The 22,555-nt window shown below is 37.5% G+C and overlaps 1 protein-coding gene across 7 annotated transcripts; it reads right to left on the bottom strand.

The window, feature by feature from the left end:
• Positions 1-3,645: 3,645 nt before the first annotated feature.
• On the bottom strand, positions 3,646-19,773 carry LOC106881380 (mitochondrial import inner membrane translocase subunit Tim22). Of its 7 annotated transcripts, none has more exons than XM_089351767.1 (6): positions 18,071-18,338; positions 16,335-16,589; positions 12,015-12,273; positions 9,372-9,556; positions 6,166-6,238; positions 3,646-4,515 (listed from the first exon to the last, which is right to left on the bottom strand). In XM_089351767.1, exons 3-6 carry the CDS (start codon positions 12,226-12,228, stop codon positions 4,436-4,438), a joined length of 552 nt encoding a protein of 183 aa, XP_089207893.1. In that variant the 5' UTR covers positions 12,229-12,273; positions 16,335-16,589; positions 18,071-18,338; the 3' UTR covers positions 3,646-4,435. The 7 variants fall into 7 exon arrangements, with proteins under 7 accessions (XP_089207893.1, XP_014787234.1, XP_089207894.1 ...); XM_014931748.3 differs by lacking the exon at positions 18,071-18,338 and adding an exon at positions 16,764-16,877; XM_089351768.1 differs by lacking the exon at positions 18,071-18,338 and adding an exon at positions 16,799-16,877.
• Between the last annotated feature and the right edge of the window lie 2,782 nt (positions 19,774-22,555).

The raw sequence follows: 22,555 nt of genomic DNA, 5'->3' as shown, positions 1-22,555 counted from the left end.
TACATATAATTATGCCATATGCTTTATATCTGAATATTATTTCATTGTTTTATCATATTTTAGTCAAGTTTTGTACTATAAAATGCAAGCACCATGAAGTAGTAGTAAGTTACTGAATCTGTAATACAGAGTCAGTTTCTGGTCAAACTTTCATTTGCTATTTGGAATTTCTAAATTATGGTTAATAGCATTAAGAGGCATGATTTAATCATATTGTAATTTAACCATTGCTAGTGACCAGGTGGTTCATTAAGAATTGTTGATGAACTACCTGGTCACTAGCAAATGTTAAATTATAATATAGTTAAACTATTCCTCTCCATGCTTTTGACCATAAAGTTAAAAATCTAATTTCAACTCTTAAGCTCACTTTTGTCCTCCCTATTTCTCTTCAGAAAAAAAATCCTAGTATTCAGTAATGCTTATAATAATGATTTCAAAATATGGCACAAAGCCACAAGTTTGTAAGAGAGGATCATAGAGAATTGAATTGACCTCAGATACAATTGGTAAGTATCTAATCATCAGTATTTCATTATATCCAACATTTGCTGCAATTACAATACAACCAAACACAGAGGGTGTACTAAATAATTTGAAGTACTTGTGTTCAAGTCATTCTATGAACTTGGAGAGAACAGTTAGAAATTGTTCAGGTGAGAACAGGAGTCACCTTTGTCACTCATGTCAATAGATCTTGAACCTGGTTTTGACTCTGAATATATAATACATCAGAATCTAATCACCTTTGGAAGTCAGCATGAAAAACACCTAAGAAATTCACAGCTTGAGCTTGCATTAACACATACACCTTAGCAAAATGATTAAGTCTCTAGGGCAGGTTGCTTATGTCACTATGTAGTCAATATGGTAAACCAAGGGCATCAAGGTCTTTGGGTTTTGTTGGCCAGATGGAAGCAAAAACTAGATCTTGCAGACTGGTAGAGACAATCATTACTTCGAAAAACATAATGTAGGCTGCAGGAGTCTATGTACATTATAACTTTATTAACAAGAAAGAATATGAGTTGTTAGCAAAATTTGTATGTAGAGATATGCAAGGAAAAACTCACCCACATGGTATATATATATATATATATATAATCCTATTAAGTAAGAGATCTTAGAGTGAGAATGGAGTTAAAATATTGTCCAAATGAATGCAACAAGATCTGGATACAACAAATGCTTGGTAGAAAGTTAGACCTATTTCAACAGGAAAACCTTTCAATATCACTAGAATCCATTTGAGGAAATAGGTTGCATGTTTTAGTGTATGTATTTATAAGCTTTCTCATTGGTTGAAATAAAAGAATCTGTGAGGTGCTCTAATTTGAATAATTGGAACCATAATTGTGCTTGTAACTAGGCTCCAACTTTGAATGCATACTAGTGCTGTATATTTTACAGAATATTTTTTAAAAAATGAGCCAGGAACTTAGATTAAATATAGCCGAGAGCCATATATTTGACATCCCTGTTGTAAACAAATATAAGTTGATTGCATGAATTAAAACAAATACAGTCATTTATGGAGAATTCAATTTTGCTAGAAGATAAACACCACTATAACAAAACATGTTAAATTGCTCATCTCTACCTGAACCTTTTTACTTGTTTGTGCACTGATTAGTTGGCAGAAATGCTGAAAAAATTCACTGTATTTCCAGAAGTATATGGTTACAAAAAAAGTAAACCATGAACACTGAAGGGATATGATCAAGAAATGAGGCTGGCTTTAAGTTGCATTTTTACTAAATATGGAAAAAGAAATCATAGTGCAGAGAGAAAGTTTCATGTGTTGGAAATATAAAAGAAGTCAAGACAGTGCCAAAAGCTATGCTAAACAGTCACCAAATGAGAAATTGGTGAGACTGGTGAGCAAATTATATGCAAATGATCTTGTTATTTGCCAGGCTATTAGATAAAAGCATTACAGCTATTCATGGATACAAGAATATAAATCGTAAGGTTCCACATTTCAGCTGGGCATATACAAGATTCATGAATAAGAATAGGTACATTACCAAAATGGTAGTAATGATTGTCTCAAGAAGCCATTCTGTGGATATTATAGATGTGTATTGTTAATAAAGTTCATTAAAATCATATCATAAATGTTTACTTTATTCAAACACTATCAAATGAATTTATATGTACACCTATAACCACTTTACATAGTATACTGGGAACCTTTTTTCATTCCCCCAGCACTTGTGGGGTGGCTATGCAGCTTGCTAGACTATGAACTCTGATATTCCTTTACTATTTTCAGTCATTGAACAATGGCCATACTGAGCAAACCTAGATAGAATTTGAACTCAGAACATTAAGGATTTACCCAAATACCTCAGAGTGTTTTGTTTGATGCTCTATTGATTTTTTCTCTTTTTTTTTTAAAGAGGAAAGGCAACAGCTATTCTGAAATGTACAGTAAATGTGACTCGATTAAATAAACTTGTTCCACACAATGAACAAATGTGTACATATGTACAATTTTAATATCATTCAATTTTAATATCATTCTATGAACATTTGTCTTGTAACAAAATGCATCAAAACACATGTAGTGTGAATGCCTTATAAAACATGGATATGAAATGCCATATCTCACATCATAATTTCTCACATATAAACATATATAGTAAACATTGTATAATGTACAAGTAACAAGACAAAATTCAATATTAAAATTAAGATTTCTAGCTGTACTTTGACAGAAAATCAAATTAAAGTGGTTGTGATCTATTTCTGAACATAGTTGTTTTAATTTAAAATTAGTGGAAGGAAAATAAGAATGTGTGATGTTCTGATTTTTAGTGATTTTTACATTGCTCATGCTCTTGAGGACAGCAAATGATGAGAAATGGTTACAATTTAGAATTGAAACAAAGCAGACTACTCCAAAATCAAACTGCAACTGAGAGAATATTTAGTACATGTTTCTCATTTAATGTGAAAGTGTGTGACCAAGTAGTTATAGTGTTGCATTCATAATAGCAAGGTTACAGTTTCAATTCCCAGACTGAGTGGTGCATTGTGTTAAGTAAAACACTTCATTTCATTCAGCTGCATAGTGAGAAACCCTGTAATGGACAGGTATCCCATTCAGTGGGAATGCTATGATCTCAGTTACTATGGAAACTAGGTAACTTGCCCTTTGAGTCTTAGGACTCGAGGCAGTGCTTGCTTACTTCTCATTAAACCCTTTAGCATTCAGATTACTTTGTCAAATATAAAACGTATTTACTCATTGTTTTAAATTGATCATGCATTATCTCATAGCTTCAAGATTTTGATGATGTGATTGTTTATCTTTAGAATGACATTGTAGGGTCAACCTGAGAGGCCAGATTTGACTGGTTTGAACATAAAACTAGTTTAAGATTTGAGCCTGATGTGGCTGGCATAAGGATTTACCCAAATACCTCAGAGTGTAAAAAGGTGTAAAAACACCATATCTGTTCAGTATCACCATCTATCAGGATTCCTTGACATCGAGGTTTCTAGCTCTTAGCTATTATTGATGGGACATACCTAAGAGAGGCAACTCTGAACAGACCTTATAAACTGCTAATATGAGAGAGAAATACCATTTTTCAACTCCTACAACTTGTGCTAAAAAATATATAAACAACAAACAACAACTTTATGATAAATTTAATATGAATTTCATAAACAACAAATTAAATAAACTGAAGACCTACCATCAGTATTTTAGTGTTTATTTTTTTCCTTATGTGAATTTTCTTTGGCACATTTGGTACCAATAAAATGTACATGGTTTAAGAAGTGTATATACAATAGTAGTAGGGTTTTATATCTGAGCATCTTTCCACACACAATCTGAAATACGTTTACAAGAAAGGTAAATATTTATAATGTTTGAATGACTTTTTTAATGTTTGATTGACTAATTCAAAGATAAAGTCATCCTTCTCCTCCTCATCATCACCATCATCATTTAATGTCCATGTTCCATGCTTGCATGGGTTGGATGGATTGACAAGATCAAATGGTTCTGAGATTACATCAAACTCCAATGTCTGCTTTGGTATGGTTTTTACAGCCAGATACCCTTCCAACCACTTTGCAGCATATATTGAATGCCAACACTAGTTATGTCACCAAGCAACTTGCAAGACTAAGTTTCCCTTTGGCGGAGTGGGGCTATAGTAGAGAGGGAAGTGGTTTTATGCTAGGAGATGAGTGGTTAATGTATGAGAAGGGGCCATCACAGAGCATATTTCTTCCTATAGGGGAGCTATTTGACTACTCATATTATAGAAGAGAGAGTTGGAGTGACATGGGTGGAGCAGGAAAGAGAGAGAGAAAGATAGTGGTGATGAGGTGTCAGGGTGGACTCTCAAAGTATGGAGTGGGTAGAAGTGTCAAAAACAAACCAACAACAATAGAAGCTTTGCTTTGGCAAGATTTAGTGACGTAAGTAATAATCAATGGCTGTAGAAAATGCAGCAAAACCAAGTGCACCAAATACTCCAGCTTTCAGACCAGCTGAAATTAAAAACAAATAATCAGAAATCAGTAAAGCAAATATAAAACAATCATATAATATTACCAAATACAAATAAATGATTTTACAAGTCAGTGTTTAAGCCAAAAATATCCTAAAAACAAATCAGCAATCATACAGAACTAATAGCTTGTGCACAGATTAATGTTACATAATTCATTAAAAATGATGTTATGCACAAATATATAGCATATTCTAACAAGAACTGTGTTATATCAACAAGACAAAGACATATAATAACAAGAACTGTGTTATATCAACAAGACAAAGACATATAATAACAAGAACTGTGTTATATCAACAAGACAAAGACATATAATAACAAGACATTCAACCAAAGAATTGGCTCTGGTTCTACAAGTGGGAATAACTAAGTCCCACAGAATATTTCTGAGTTACTGTATCTTGTTAATATGAAATGAGCGATTAGTGACAATATTTGCAAAGAGATTAATATTAATAGATTTTGTTTTTGGATTTGGTTTGCAAGATTCTTTATGTAAGTTCGTGTGTTGAAGCATATTCTATTGTGTCTGGGGAGAGTCATTTTCTTTTTATGCCTTATAATTTAACATGGTGAGTGTGTTAAATTATAAGGCACAAAAAGAAAATGACTCTCCCCAGACACAATTAATAGATTTCTTTTGATGAATGTAGAAACATCAGTTTATGTATAGTGTGCATGGCAAATAGAATTTTTAAAATTAGTAAAATCACCTTTTCATTTATATTGGAAAGAAAAATTATCAATATGCAGTAAGTACTTGGTTATTTAATATCATTTACAAAGGTGTCAATATTTTAAATTATAGGTAGATAGCCCTGAGTTGGAGGGGAGGAAATTTATAAGTTTAAGACTATGGAACCAAACACTGACACACACAAATGTGCATGCACATGAACACACATAATTTCACATACAAGCTACACACAATCCAAACTATAACTATTGTGGAAAAAATACAAGGAATACAGTTTGTAACAAAAGTATCTGATCAATCAAGGAATTGCTTAATTAATTAATGAGTTAACTGAAAATAATTTTTTAAAAAAGGGCATGTTTTAATTGGCAATGTACAATAAAAAATAAAATCTAGAGTAAAGGTTCAATATGTGTTAAGTATGTGTATCCACTGTATGCAGCACATCATTGGATGAAAAACATTCAAGTGAACAAGTAGTCAGTCTCTATTATATAGTGCTTATGTTTTCCAAATGAGAAGTTTTAAAAATAGTACAGAACAAAAGTGGTTTGCTAACTATTGAATTAGATATATCAAATCATTTATAAACTTATTTCTTTAACTATTTTGATACCAACCTGCCTGAGACTGCCCTTGGTTCTATGATACAAATTTGCTTTTGCAAAGTGATCTTAGTTGAAACCTTTATTCAAACTTTCGTGTTAAAATACGTTCCACACACTAGCTTAATAATGACAAAATTCTTCATTATTTTCAAAATTAATTGAAACAAAGGCAAAGTATTTCAACAGAAATGTGGTAACAAAAGGGTTAAAGAGAAACATGACAATTATAATATATCCATGATGTATTCAAAAGACTACACCTCGTTACAAACAAATACAATGAAAATTTAAAGAATTATTAAATAATTTACTGATAACTTACCACGAAGTCCTAGTACACCCCCAACAATACCACCAGATAATGTACCATTTAGTAATTCTGTTTTGCCTCTGATCTATAGGAATAAAATATTTTCACTAAATTATATTCAGTCATTAGCATAAGTAGAAAGAATATACAAACATGAAATATTTTCAGAAAATGTAGTGAAATAATCTTAGGTTTCCTACAATTACAGGAGTGGCTGTGTGGTAAGTAGCTTGCTTACCAACCACATGGTTCTGGGTTCATTCCCACTGCGTGGCACCTTGGGCAAGTGTCTTCTACTATAGCCTCGGGCCGACCAAAGCCTTGAGAGTGGATTTGGTAGACGGAAACTGAAAGGAGCCTGTCATGTATATGTATATATATATATATATATATATATATATATATATATATATAAGCAATGTTAATTCTCTAAATGAAGTATTAACAGTAACTGCACGATAAAGTGTAGTATATTGCCACTTAAGTGTGGCTGACCCCTAGGGGTGGATGTTACTGTTGTTTTTAGCCCCAGGAGGACATCTCCTCCAGCTGGCTTATCGACACACTACTGTGTCCTGTTTGCCAAGGGACACAGTAGTGTGTCGATAAGCCAGCTGGAGGAGATGTCCTCCTGGGGCTAAAAGCAACAGTAACATCCACGCCTAGGGGTCAGCCACACTTAAGTGGCAATATACTACACTATATATATATATATATATGTATGTATGTGTGTCTGTGTTTATCCCCCCCAACATCGCTTGACAACCGATGCTGGTGTGTTTACGTCCCCGTAACATAGCAGTTCGGTAAAAGAGACCGATAGAATAAGTACTAGGCTTACAAGAAATAAGTCCTGGGGGCGATTTGCTCGACTAAAGGCAATGCTTCAGCATGGCCACAGTCAAATGATTGAAACAAGTAAAAGAGAATAAAAGAGAAAGTATCCATAAAATTTATTCTGTTGCATTCAGTGAAGGTCCGGTGAAGAACTGGCCCCATTTCTACGAAGTTAAAATATGCTACTCATTATTAGTCAAAACCAGCCATTTTATGTTAAATATAGCATGGACAATGGACATTAAATGATGATGATGACATCATAAAACTGACAATGCCATTGATTTTCCTTCCAAAACTATCAGAATAGTCTTGTTTGACTTAAGAAGCCACTTTGATGTTGAGATATTATGTTGGTTTCCTCTGTGCATGATTGAAGACAGGTAGAGAAAGGCACCTGCCTTTAGAGACTTCCAAAGTAATGTGGGATAAACAGTGTTAATTGATCTAAAGCATTGAACAATACTGAGGAGAAAGCAGATGTTTACTTAATTTCAATGACATCTAATCATGAGGCAAAAGGAACAACAGACAAAAAACAGTACAGAAGAAGTTTCAAAATAAGTACAAATTGCTGCTTATAAATTAATGATCTTTCTTAAGAAAATGGAAACATTTCCATAAGAGGGGTTTAAGACTTTCATAAGAGACTTTCTGTACTTAATAGTGGTTTTAGGCTCCTGTCTTTCCTGATTGCAATGCCCATGTAAAAGGACAAGGACTTGTTATGTTATTGCATATAGAATACTGTCCAATTTCATAATAAGCATTCCATTTCAGTGTGAGTGATTTATAGAAGCATGTATCTTTCTTCCAACTCTTGTTAATAACTATTATTTTACCAAGTTCACATTCTGCTTGTTTTAAATATTAGTTCACCACATTTAATGTACAACACTATAATTCCCATTTAATATTACACAATTGTATTCATTTAAGCAGTGTGTGTCCCACTACAGAGTAATATAAAAATAGACTGAAACACTTGCAGCAAATGTCATCAAATATCACTGAATATCTACAAATACAGTCCCTGTAGGAATCACTGAGGGAGGCAGACACTATCAAATATCATTGAAACCACAAAGCAGATCTATAACTGCAGGCTTTATTGATGATACTGAAGTCTGACTTGAGCTTGCAAAGTTGACAACACTGAGATATCATTTGATAACTGTGTGTAGAGCTAAGTATATATATATATATATATATATATATATATATATATATATATATATATATAATCATTTGATAAGTAATCAATGTGTAAACTGTTTATGAGTGATTGAAACAAAGGTGTATGAACAGAATAAAAGTAATGTGAATGTAAATTTTATATAAGTTATTCAAATTCAAAATGGTAATAAAATATGCTTAAATTTGAGAAAGTTGGCCACTCTGCTAGCACTGTTAAAGTTTCTTAAAGATAGATAAGATTGAAAGAATCATTAAGTGTTAATACTAAAGGCTTGATGACAACAGCTACGAAAGTAAGGTATTAGAAGAGTAAAAAAGTTGGTGCAACTGAATGAGTAGCCATATACAATCTTCTTTTAAGGCTGTCTTTTTCTATGCAAACACAAGTTCAATGAACTGACTAGATTACTAATATAATTCTATATAGTTTCTTTAGTCTTTAAATGTGTAAAATAAAAAGAAACCCATGCACAGTTGAGGGGATGTGACATTTAAGAGACAGAACTGAAGTGAGATTAAGATTTTCAAATAATGTTGCAACATAAATAAATGAAGAAAACTATGTTAACAATCATCATCATCATTATCATTTCACCACCATCATTTCAATGCCCAATTTTTCCATGTTTGCATAGGTCAGATGGAATTCATTGAAGCAGATTTTCTATAGTTAGATGCCTTTCCTGATGCCAATCTTCACCTGTTTCCAAGCAAGATAATATTTCCCCATGGACAGACATTTTTCACAGAAATTCATCACTTGTAAGATGGTGATGCTTAATTTACATCCATCACATGATGTCAAGATAAGGGGCACACAAACACACACACAACAGACTTCTTTCAGTTTCTGTCAACCAGATTCTCTCACAAGGCTTTGGTCAGCCTGGAACTATATTAGAAGACACTTGTTCAAGGTGCTGCACAGTGGGACTAAACCCAAAACCAAATAGTTGGGAAGCAAGCTTCTTAACCACATGGTCATGTCTGCACCTACAATCACTTATTTATTTATGGAATATAATCAGTAGAGTAGAAGTAGGCTGAATTAGAACTGAGTCTTTAAATGAAATCTTTTACCAAAGTGAAAAATAGAGTGAGATAATTTTGAAGTTCCATCCACCTAAACAAACGTAAAAATGAAAATGATATAACATTGTATGGCAATATGAAAACATACTTACTGTTTCTAAAGTGCATTCAGTACCTGCAAACATAGCACCCACCAATGCAAAGTTTTTTCCATATGAAAGTGTGCGTGCCTTCATTTCTTTTAGTACCAATTTAGTAGTTGGAGTTTCTGTGCTCATAGTTGACATTGGGTCAATACCAGCAGTAAATAGACCAAAAGCACCACCAAGTGCAAAACCTTAGAAATGAAAAAAAAGATATCTCAGTTGCCTCTTTCCCATTGAATCTGTCATGAGACAGATGCAAAACACAAAATAATTTACATTAATAACACACCAGATGCTGTGGTCTGATGAATAAATCTATGAGAAAGATATCTGTGAATGATTCATGAAAATTGATTAGGCTCTGTAGAAAACTGAATAATTCTTTCAACTACAGGCACAAGGCCTGAAATTATAAAGGCGGGAGCGGCTCGTCAATTACATTGACCCCAGTAGTCAACTGGCACTTATTTTTGTTGAACCCTAAAAGGATGAAAGACAAAATCAACCTCTGCAGCATTGTAACTCAGAATATGAAGTTGGAAGAAATGCTGCTAAGCATTTTGCCCAGTGTGCTAATAATTCTGCCATCATGCAGCCTTTGAAAATTAAATAATAAAGAGAATTAACAGTGCACTCTAAAATTCATGCAGATTTCCTCTAGAAATTTATCCTTAACTCTTATCTTTTCTCTTAGTACTTAATGCTTTGAATCATGACCTTCTCTAAATATGAACTAAAGAGGGAGCCAGCCTTTACATGGTCACTCAACCTGCTTGAAATAATAATCTGATCTCTCACAAATAATACCTTAGTCTTAAGAAAAAAGACACATTGGACTCTGTAGTATTTGATATGCAAAAAAATTTGATGATTTGGGCTTTAATACTTTTAATAACAGATTTGCTCAATCAGGGCTTATCTGAGTCTATATAACATCAACAACTTAAAACTCAGGCTCTGGTATGTTGTCAATACTATTAAACTAATCTCATCACCATCATCATCATTTAACATCTGTGTTCATGCAAGCATAGACTGGGTGGTTTGATAGGAGCTGGTAAGCCAGAGGAATGTACCAAGCTCCACTGTCTGCTCTGGCATGGTTTTTATGGCTTCATTGCTATCATTTCTATATTGTTTAACAGTATCTAATCACAACATGTTGATAACTGGAAACATCTAAAAGTTCATTACACTTGTCCATTTCTACAGTTGATACATATTTACTTGAATAACTTTTGATAACCTGCTAGCCTAAATCCACAGGAAAAGATTAGTTTCAAAAACTAAATTTACACATGAATTTTTGTTTCCCAAACTTTCTTTCAATTTCATTTCAAATTTCCTCAATGTAAAATTGTGTTATTTGCATAACTCAAGTGCACAGTTCTGGTACAGTCCAGCACTTATTCTACAGTACTGTTATAGAATTAGTGACATGGATAAAGTTGTTTTGTCAACTTCACATTTTGGATGCATGGTTTAATCTTTTTGACAAAGTCACCTTCATATCTGAACTCAAAAATAAACCAGCTTCTAGTCTTGGATATGATATGGCATATTGTCAAGAATCTAAGTGTGGGAAATGGAAGAAGTGAATTGATAGCCCAAGTCATTAAGGTTGTACATCCCATAATTATATATTTTTTTTTTAGCTCAGTGGGGTAGCTACCAAATTTTGTCCTCTGGGATTGTGGATTCAAATCCAGTCATGTACACTTCTCTCTTATTTGAGAAACAAAAAGGATACAGTACAGTGTATTAAAACATCATCATCATCGTCGTTTAACGTCCGTTTTCCATGCTGGCATGCATTTGACGGTTTGACTGAGGTCTGGAGAGCCAGTGGCTGCACCAGGCTCCAATCTGATCTGGCAGTGTTTCTACAGCTGGATGCCCTTCCTAACACCAACCACTCCGAGAGTGTAGTGGGTGCCTTATAAGTGCCACTGGTACAGGAGCCAGTCAGGTGGGCCTGGCATTGATCACATTTGGATAGGTGCTTTTTACGTGCCACAGGCATGTGGACCAGTCAGGCGGTCCTGGTATCGATCACATTCGGATAGTGCTTTTTATGTGCCACCAGCACAAGAGCCAGTCAGGGGGTACTGGCATCGGCCACGTTTGGATGGTGCTTTTTACATGCCACTGGCACAGGAGCCAGTCAGGGGTCACTGGCATCAACCAAGTTTGGATGATGCATTTTATATGCCACCAGAATGGGAACCAGTCAGGGGGCACTGGCCACAGCTACGATTTTGGTTTTACTTGACTCAACAAGTCTTCTCAAGCATATCATATCGCCTGATGCATCAGGGGTACTCTTAAATGGGCCAGACATGCAACACTAGCATTGGCCATGGCTGCGATCTCACTTTAGTTGCTAGGTCTTCTCAATCACAGCATATCTTCAAAAGTCTCCATCTCCTATCATTGCCTTTGTGAGGCTCAATGTTCGATGGTCATGCTTCACCACCTCATCTCATGTCTTCCTGATTCTACCTCTTCCATAGGTTCCTTCTACAGTTAGGGAGTGGCACTTCCTCACACAGAAGCATACTAGATAACACTCAAATAAGCCACATACACATGTTCAAACAAAACATACTGCTTGATTATGAATATGAAAATAAAATTATATTTACTCACCTAAAACACAGCTTATGCCTGATTTGAAAATACAACTTTCAAACATACGGCTAATCATAATTTCTTCCTGTGGTCTAGTAAGTTGAGGTATTCCACCCAGTGGAATAAACTTGTCATTTTGTTTCACTTTGTGATTGATGACATGATCAATAACAAAATTGAAATTGCTGATATCATGCGAAGATGGTTCTTTGCCTATTTTAGTTTCATTCATTGTGATACAAGACACTTTTTTTAAATTCCATATATAAATAACAATCTGAAAAAAAAAAATTTAGAAAGAGAATATCAATTTTAGTAAGTTACCAATAAATGATACAACACTTGGAAAGGTTTGGATTTATTGAGTAATTTTCTCTTTTGTATTCTTAAAATAATTTAAATTTATTTTACTAAAATTAATGAGTTAGGAGAAAGGTATTCAGTCCCACTACTCTATGTTTGGGAGTTCAAATGCTGCTTTATAAGATAAAATAAGCCTTATAAGATAAAATACCAAACATAATCATTTAATTATAAACTTGTCTTGGAAACTTGTGATCTGGTGCCCCCAATATTTTAATTTTGATATTTGCATAGTTTTCAATGCTATAAAGATAAAGTGCTTCATCATCATCATCATCATCGTTTAACGTCCGCTTTCCATGCTAGCATGGGTTGGACGATTTGACTGAGGACTGGTGAAACTGGATGGCAACACCAGGCTCCAGTCTGATTTGGCAGAGTTTCTACAGCTGGATGCCCTTCCTAACGCCAACCACTCAGAGAGTGTAGTGGGTGCTTTTACGTGTCACCCGCACGAAAACGGCCACGCTCAGAATGGTGTCTTTTATGTGCCACCCGCACAAGCCAGTCCAGGGGCACTGGCAACGATCTCGCTCGAAAATCCTACAGGAGCCAGTCAGGCGGTACTGGCAACGGCCACGCTCAAAATGGTGCATCTCATGTGCCACCCGCACAAGAACCAGTCCAGGGGCACTGGCAACGATCTTACTTGGCTTGCCGGGTCTTCTCACGCACAGCACATTTCCAAAGGTCTCGGTCAGTAGTCATCGCCTCGGTGAGGCCCAATGTACGAAGGTCTTGCCTCACCACCTCAGCCCAGGTCTTCCTGGGCCTACCTCTTCCACGGGTTCCCTCAACTGTTAGGGTGTGGCACTTTTTCACGCAGCTATCCTCCTCCATTCTCACCACATGTCCATACCAGCGCAATCGTCTCTCTTGCACGCCACAACTGATGCTTCTAATGTTCAGCTTTTCTCTCAAGATACTTACACTCTGACGGGTATTCACATTGACATTACACATCCAACGGAGCATACTGGCTTCATTCCTTGCGAGCTTACGCATGTCCTCAGCAGTTACAGCCCATGTTTCACTGCCATGTAGCATGGTTGTTCGTACGCATGCGTCATACAGTCTGCCTTTTACTCTGAGTGAGAGTCCCTTTGTCGCCAGCAGGGGTAAGAGCTCTCTAAACTTTGCCCAGGCTATTCTTATTCTAGCAGCTACACTTTCAGCGCACCCACCCCCACTACTAACTTGGTCACCCAGATAGCGGAAGCTATCGACTACCTCTAGTTTTTCACCCTGGAATGAGATAGAAGTTGTTTCCTGTTTGTTTGCAGTCTTTATTGCACCTGAACAACTGCCACAAACAAAAACTAACTTGCTAGTTAACCTGCCTTTGATGTTGCTGCACCTCTTATGTGTCCATAGCTTGCACCGGGTACATCTTATAGAGTTACTACCTACTCCTTTTCTACATACTGAGCAGGGCCATCTACCTGAAGGGGTTTGTGTTTTATCTACCTTCCTACTTATTAGGATTTTGGTTTTAGCTAGGTTGACTCTAAGGCCCTTCAATTCTAGACCTTGCTTCCACACCTGAAACTTCTCCACTAGTTCTGATAGTGACTCCGCAATTAGGACAAGGTCATCAGCATAGAGGAGCTCCCAGGGGCAACCTGTCTTGAACTCCTCTGTGATTGCCTGGAGGACTATGGTAAATAAGAGGGGGCTGAGGACGGAACCTTGGTGGACCCCTACCTCTACCCGGAATTCATTGCTGTACTCATTTCCAACCCTCACCTTACTGGCAGCATCTCTGTACATGGCTTGCACAGCTCTCACTAAGCATTCTTCTATCCCAAGTTTCCTCATTGACCACCAGATAAGGGATCGGGGGACCCTGTCAAAGGCTTTCTCCATGTCAACGAAAGCCAGGTACAGAGGTTTATCCTTAGCTAGGTATTTCTCCTGCAACTGTCTCACTAGAAATAAGGCATCAGTAGTGCTTTTACCTGGCACGAACCCAAACTGCATCTCATCTAAATTGATTCGCTCCCTAATTAGTTGGGCTATGACCCTCTCTGTAACTTTCATAACCTGATCTAGCAGCTTGATGCCTCTGTAATTATTTGTATCTAAAGCGTCACCTTTACCTTTGTAGCAGTTGACTATGATGCTGCTACACCAGTCATTGGGTATGACTCCTTCGTGTATCACCTGGTTCGTAATACGGGTGACTAGGCTATAGCCAACACTGCCAGATATTTTGAGCATCTCTGCAGTGATTCCTGATGGGCCGGGGGCTTTCCCGGTCTTCATACTCTTAATTGCTTTATTGCTTATTGTGCACTAATGTTGTTGTTTAGCTCTAGGTTCAAATTGATGGGAAAAACTGATGATCAAAGGTATTCCAACCATAGCATCCTCTACATTTTTGGGAAATATATAGGACAACATTAATTATCTAATGTGTGTACTTCCCTCTTTTTAAACAGTGACATATGATCTGAGGGAACACTCATTAGTTCATACCCATTGATGTATAACTCCTGGAAGTTTTACTGGAGTATGACTTAGTAGACGCTCACAAGATTATCTACCATCAACAACTTTGGCCACTTTTTTAAATTCAATATTGCTACTACTTGTGGACATGCATATAAAATGAAAATATACATACAAGGAAAAAAATACTTATTTGAAGTAGCAGTTAAAAAGAATACTGTGCTTTTATGTTATTTAAGATTAGCTGCTTTTACATGTGGAATTAGAAAAGTGGAAGAGATTACACTAAATACAAATTGAAAAGTGATTTGGAAAGATGACAATGTAATATTCTATAACGAAAGAATTGTCTATCTTAAGTGATACATTCTTTTGTTAATCATCTTGTTTTGGCTTTGCTGGACAATCATCAAAAGGTATTGTAACCTTTTACTACATATTTTTCACTACACTCTTTCGTTTTCAAGTCTTGAGAAGTATTGAAAGTTCGGCACTATCATGCTATTAGCTGTCAGAAGTGAAAGTGCTCACTGCTAGTGAAGTATCTGTCTGTCTGTCTGCCTGCCTGTTGCTGGCCTGTCGATTCTTTGGCTACTGACAGCTAATACCATGACTGGCCGGAGCGAGCTATGTCTGTCTCTCTCTCTCTCTCTCTCTCTATCTATCTATCTATTACTCGAAAGTTATTGGAACAAATTTGACACCTATATCCATGCGTTTGAAAACACAACACAAAGTATAAGGGTACTCGCGTCCGCGCTAGCTAGTCGTGAGTGGTCGATCCTATTATTTTTAAACTTCAAACTTCATTTGTTTTCTATTTTGATAAATTCTCTCTGTTGAAAATTATATTTTTATATTTTAAATAATTTGCAATTTCAGGAAATATGTTTTTATATTAAATTTGTGTTTTCTAATAAGGTGGACGAGTGATTGATAGATAGATAGATAGTAGATAGATATCAGTAAGTAAGTAAGCTAATAGCTCGCTCCGGCCAGTCATGGTATTAGCTGTCAGTAGCCAAAGAATCGACAGGCCAGCAACAGACAGGCAGACAGACAGACACTTCACTAGCAGTGAGCACTTTCACTTCTGACAGCTAATAGCATGATAGTGCCGAAAGTTCTGCTGGGATCAACTTTGGCTTTTATCCTTCCCATATCGATAAAACAAGTATTAGTTGTGTATTGGAATCTATTTGAGCGACTATACCTCTAACCGTAAAATTGTGGCCTAGTGTCAAGTTAGAAATCAAAGTTTTCATTACTGAGGTTGTGGATGGTAGAATAAGTAGCTACTGGACAAAATTCTATGCATCTTTACATCCAAATCTCGCTGGAAAAGACCTTGCTTTTCATTCCTCTTACGTGGATAAAAATAAAGTACCCAATAAGAATAAGACAGTGAGTGGTGAAAAATTTTGGTAAAAATCTTCAAGTGGCCCATTGACAAAAATGATAGGGGAACAAATTGCCTTGACTAATAACATAGTGAATGAATCGTATATTAAGGTAGAGAATTACATTTGAAGGTGTCTTTAGATAATCGGAGAGAACAGCTTGCGGTATTTGTCCTGGCTCTCTCGGATCAGTGTTCACATTCCACCAAGGTCAACTTTGGTTTCAACCCTTCGGGACTAATAACTGGAATACTTTCAAGTCCTTGTGTCGATTTTTCTTCCTTGTCATGTCACATGTTAAACCGATGAATATAATTTTGTTTAAGCATTGGGGTCTGAACAAGAGTGCTTTGTATCATATTCCACACACAAAAATTCGCTGTATTGGGAAAAGAAGAGATGGCAAGATATAACGCGTTGCTTTTCGCAAGTTTGTTCAGCAAACAATGAATTTGAGGTACGGCGTTAGTTTCAGTGAAATAACATGTGCACTTTAAACTACTTTACTTTTAAACGTCGTAAATTGATATAAAGAGAATGTATAAATACTTACAGTTAAAGATTTAATGGATAATACGGAATAATTACATTATGAATGCGTATATTTCCTGATGATATAACATTCAAGCTTCTAACATGTTCTAAAGAGGAACCGACATTAACGATTGAAGGCAAGGGAGATTACTGCTATTGATTTCGTTTTTGAAAAGCAGTTTTCATCTACTGTAGTGGTCACTCGAATTGCTAGAAATAACAGGTAAATATTCCTTAAATTACATAATACTTTCTTAGGAAGGAGAAGATACATTGTATGGTGTTATCCTAGATACGAAATGCCTGAGAGAGGGGCGGGATGGTTATAGATGGAAGGATTTGACATCATTGGTTGACAAAGTCAAATATGTTGAGAGAAAAGTTGGGTTATAAAAAGAATCAGATGTAATTTGCAAGACAGAAGACCGCGTTGGTACGAACATGTGACGGGTATGGATGAAGATAATTATATAAAAAAAGTACTGATGACTTAATATGAATTGAGCTTGGAGAGACAGACCCAGAAAGCTATAGGATAATATCGTGATGGGTGATCTCAGAACTTGGAGCCTCACAGAGGAGCTGATGAAGGTCCGAGATGGTCGGCGATATGCTTAACAAAAATCCAGAGGTAAAATCCAGAGAAGTATAAGATACATACGTACGTACATACATACATACAGACAGACAGACGTACAACTTACATATTAATCGACTGGAAACCGTTCAGCGACATGCAACCAAGAGAATAACCTCCATCAGGCTTTTGCCATACTCTGAACGCCTTACTTCCCTGGACATGGATACATTGAAACTCCGACGTCTGGCAACTGACTTGGCAGACACCCATAAAATTATTAACCATCTTACTAACAATAACTCTGAGCACCTTTTCAAATTCCACCTGTTTAACACCCGTGGACATGTTTACAAAGTCAGAAAACAGCGCAGTTCCCATGACTTTCGGAAACACTTTTTCACGCTAAGAGTTGCTGAAGTATGGAACAAACTATTGACATCAGTTGTTAGTTGTCGGAGCAACTTTATAAAACTTTAATGGTAGGTAGGTGTGAGTTAAATGCAACTGAAGGGGAGGAGAAATGAAAGAAGTTGATGTCGAAAGAAACATTGAAATTGACAAGCAAGACTAGGAGATCGTTAAGACGATAAAAAAAAGTTACATTGCGTACTCAATGGAGCTAAATACTTGACATACAAATTACATACACGTAATCTTCTGTCCATCATACACACACACACTTTCCATGTATTCTTTGTGTACAATGGGCAAGAGTAATAAACGCTAAGTCTATTTCCTCCGTTTACCTTCCTTTGATTGCAGTGCCTCTCTTGTGTTTCCACAGCTTACACTGAATTACACTATATGGTATTTCTACTTATTTCTTTTCTATATATTGGCAGGATCATTTTCCTGAACGGAGTAAAGTCCTGTCTATTTTCCTGCATAATGAAACTTTGGTCTTCGCAAAGTACCCGTATTTCAAAGGGCCAACCGTGTTATATTCTGTGTCACTCCGGATCTCTGAGAACGACGATAAGGGTTTGCTTGCCTGTGACGTACTCAGCCACTTGCCTGGTAATTTCACAAGCAGGCTGTTTCGTTGATCGGTTCAACTAGGACCCTAGTTGTCGTATTCGATGGAGTGCCAGTTTAAATCTATATTATCATTCAACGTTCACTTATCCATGACAGTTAGGCAGTTTTCTATGGACAGATTCTTTCCTGCCACCATTTATATATATGAAAGAAATTGTTGTATCTAGTGCTTAGGTGGACTACATACATACACACACATATATGTAACGGAAGATATTAACTGATAAACAATAATATGATAAACGTCGATACGATGATAGTCGATACACAGTAGGATGGAATGTCGGAGTTGTAATCAGCGTGTAAGGATTGGTTCTTCATTGATAGCCATTATATAAAGATGAAAGAACAGTGATTGAAGTTGTGAAGAAAATATTTATTTACCGTTACATCGAATATACCTTGTCTTGACAGGCAGGTGATAAAATCCTCGGGCGTGTGAAGTAAAAAAGTAAATTTCGGCCTGTGTGTTTGTTTTGTAGTAGATATGGTATTGTGCAAAGAAGACAAAATGAGTTAGTGAAAGTGAGAGAGTGTGGGAAGTTGGGTCTCGTAGCTGCTGACAATAAATTTCATTTCTCCATTTGACCATTGTCTTTAGTAGCTGCCTTGCTTTGGATCATGATTTTCCTAAATGATGGTAGCTGTCTCTGACTCGAGTTTGTCATTCATTAACTAACTGATTGAGTTGTCACGAGCTAACTCAGTTGTCACCAAGTGATTAACTGATTTTTGCTTGGGGTTCTTGCTTTTATAACTATCCAGAAGGATAAACATATTTTGAGAACAATGGATTTAGTTGATGGTACTTGTTATCTTAATTCTAGCTTTTGGTGAAATAGAAGAGGTTAGAAAGATCAAGTGGTGAAGATTTTATTTCAGCCTAGTTAAGGCAATCTGGCAAATGTAAAACTGCTATCACAGAAAAACTATTGTTTTACTGTGAGAAAATTTCTGTTGAAGTGTTAATTTAAATTTCGCTATGATGAATCGAATCCACTTCATGCCTACTGGATCCACTACATATATATATACGAGGAGAAGTCAAAAATTATCCGCACTTTCGCTAAAGCTTCCTTTATGTTGGCCACTTCGCTGGCGGTCTGCATTAAGGGAAAAACAGAGACCAGTACTCCAATTTCTCTGGCTTGAAATTCATCGCAGGCTACAGTACAATTCGAGAACAGGGCTCTACCACATAGAAATGTTAATGAGTGGATCGAGGGCGAAAAAGAAATTCAAGACTTGACCTTCTGCAGAAAAAGTGCTGCTACCTGTTTTTAGTGGGTGCAGAAGGGCCTATCCTGAAACATTACCTGGAAAAGGGGTCTACAGTTACCAGTAAAGGTTACAGTGAAATGCTGACCAACAAACTGAAACCAGTAATTCACACTAAACGCCAAGGTCTACTGTCAAAGCAAGTGTTTTTGTTGCTTGACAACGCACACCCCCATATAGCCGCCCACACCTTTGAAACTATTACAAAAATGGGTTTTGATTTGTTGGAACACACTGCATACAATTTAGATCTTGTTCCTTCCCACTATTACCTCTTTGGAACGCTGAAACATCCTTTACTAGGTAGTTATAGTTGCAGAAGTGCATAAATGACTGTGACGAGCTGTAAACATTCTTCTCTGATGGAATAAGCAAGCATGTGGACCGTTCTCCGCTTTTGTTTTAATAAATTACAGAAACAAGAGTGCGTGTAATTTTTGACTGATCCTCGTGTGTGTGTGTACGAATTAGCTAGTTAGAAAATCTCTATAAGAGATGAAAGCAATAACACAGTAACTATACCGAGAAGTAATGTTTATTACCACTTAAACATAGCTGTTCTGTAGGAACCGATACAACTGCTATTTTTAACCCCAGGAGAACACCTCCTCCAGCTGGTTATTCGATGCAACCTCCACCCAATATAAATTGCAAGCGGGGTAGTGAACCCCTACCACCTTACCAGTTATGATAAATATATATATATATATATATATATATATGATCGTTGCCAGTGCCCCTGGACTGGCTCTTGTGCGGGTGGCACATAAAATACACCATTTTGAGCGTGGCCGTTGCCAGTACCGCCTGACTGGCCTTCGTAGAGATCGTTGCCAGTGCCCCTGGATTGGCTCTTGTGCGGGTGGCACATAGAATACACCATTTTGAGCGTGGCCGTTGCCGGTGCCGCTTGACTGGCCTTCGTGCCCGTGGCACGTAAAAGCACCCACTACACTCTCTGAGTGGTTGGCGTTAGGAAGGGCATCCAGCTGCAGAAACTCTGCCAATTGGAAATATGCTGTGCGTGAGAAGACCCGGCAAGCCAAGTGAGACCTAACTCTAAGGCCCAGCCAGTCCACTTATGCGTACGTTCCTTCCTTCATTGGACACTGTAGTGGCGCGAAATTATAGCCGCCATTGAGGAAGTACATTTCTGCGCATGCGCAGGGGACTTCACCATCGGAAGCCCCTCGAGTTGCGCATGCGTAGTAAAACTCGTACTTAAACCGTTAGTTTCATTATCTTAGTGAGTTGAGCTCAGACCTTCTACATGACGACACCACGCAGCACTTTTACACTGTTCTCTGGAAGGCATCAAGGAAGCCCTTAACCTTCCACTACCAACTATAATTTAATCAGCGGCTGCTAAGCTGAATGACAGGAATTTGTATAACCAAGTATCATCATAAATAAAACCTTTTTATTACATTGTTAATTGTTCTGATGTCTCTTCATTCATAATGCTGTTAAAAGGTGATAGCGAGAGACTAAAGTCTCTATTACAACTATCAAACTTTTACAACACTAAACTCCACTTGCGAAGACCTGTTGAGGCAAGTGAAATCGAAATCGAGTTAAATTGGACACTAAACTCCACTTGCGAAGACCTGTTGAGGCAAGTGAAATCGAAATCGAGTTAAATTGGACACTAAACTTCCACTTGCGAAGACCTGTTGAAGCAAGTGAAATCGAAATCGAGTTAAATTGGACGACTGGAACCCATGCCAACGTCGTCTCCCTCATTGGACACGAAACTCAGCTTGCGAAGACTTATTGGGGCTCGTGATGGCACCTGTGCCCAGCGTCGGCTTTCTGGCACTTGTGCCCGCAGCATGTGTAAGCACCTTCGAGTGAGATCGTTGCCAGTGCCCCTGGACTGGCTCTTGTGCGGGTGGCACATAAAATACACCATTTTGAGCGTGGCCGTTGCCAGCACCGCCTGACTGGCCTTCGTAGAGATCGTTGCCAATGCCCCTGGATCGGCTCTTGTGCGGGTGGCACATAAAATAAACCATTGAGCGTGGCTGTTGCCAGTACCGCCTGACTGGCCTTCGTAGGATTTTCGAGTGGGATCGTTGCCAGTGCCCCCCTGGACTGGCTCTTGTGCGGGGCCGTCGTAGGATTTTCGAGCGAGATCGTTGCCAGTGCCCCTGGACTGGCTCTTGTGTGGGTGACACATGAAATACACTATTTTGAGCGTGGCCGTTGCCAGTACCGCCTGACTGGCCTTCGTAGGATTTTCGAGCGAGATCGTTGCCAGTGCCCCTAGACTGGCTCTTGTGCGGGTGACACATGAAATACACCATTTTGAGCGTGGCCGTTGCCAGTACTGCCTGACTGGCCTTCGTAGGATTTTCGAGCGAGATCATTGCCAGTGCCTCTGGACTGGCTCTTGTACGGGTGGCACATAAAATACACCATTTTGAGCGTGGCCGTTGCCAGTACCGCCTGACTGGCCTCCGTGCGAGTGACACGTAAAAGCACCCACTACACTCTCTGAGTGGTTGGCGTTAGGAAGGGCATCCAGCTGTAGAAACTCTGCCAAATCAGATTGGAGCCTGGTGTAGCCATCTGGTTTCACCAGTCCTCAGTCAAATCGTCCAACCCATGCTAGCATGAAAAGCGGACGTTAAACGATGATGATGATATATATATATATATGTATGTAAAGGTTGAAATTCTTCATTATGTAAGGATGAAAGAACAGTGATTGAAGTTGTGAAGAAAATACCGTTACATTATACAATACCAAAACCTTGACGGGCAGGTGATGAAATCGTAGGACATGCGAAGTAAAAAAGTTAATTTTGGCCTGTATGTTCTTATTGTATTAGTAAACAACAGAGAGAGATATGGTAATGTGCAGAGAAGAGAAAGTGAGTTAGTGTGGGATGTAACAACTGCTTCATTGGCGA

The sequence above is a fragment of the Octopus bimaculoides genome, chromosome 1 (assembly GCF_046866305.1).
Source record: "Octopus bimaculoides isolate indiv1 chromosome 1, ASM4686630v1, whole genome shotgun sequence".
Classification (NCBI taxonomy): domain Eukaryota; kingdom Metazoa; phylum Mollusca; class Cephalopoda; order Octopoda; family Octopodidae; genus Octopus; species Octopus bimaculoides.
The sequence above is the reverse complement of the archived record's forward strand: the minus strand, read 5'-3'. Positions and strand labels throughout refer to the sequence as shown.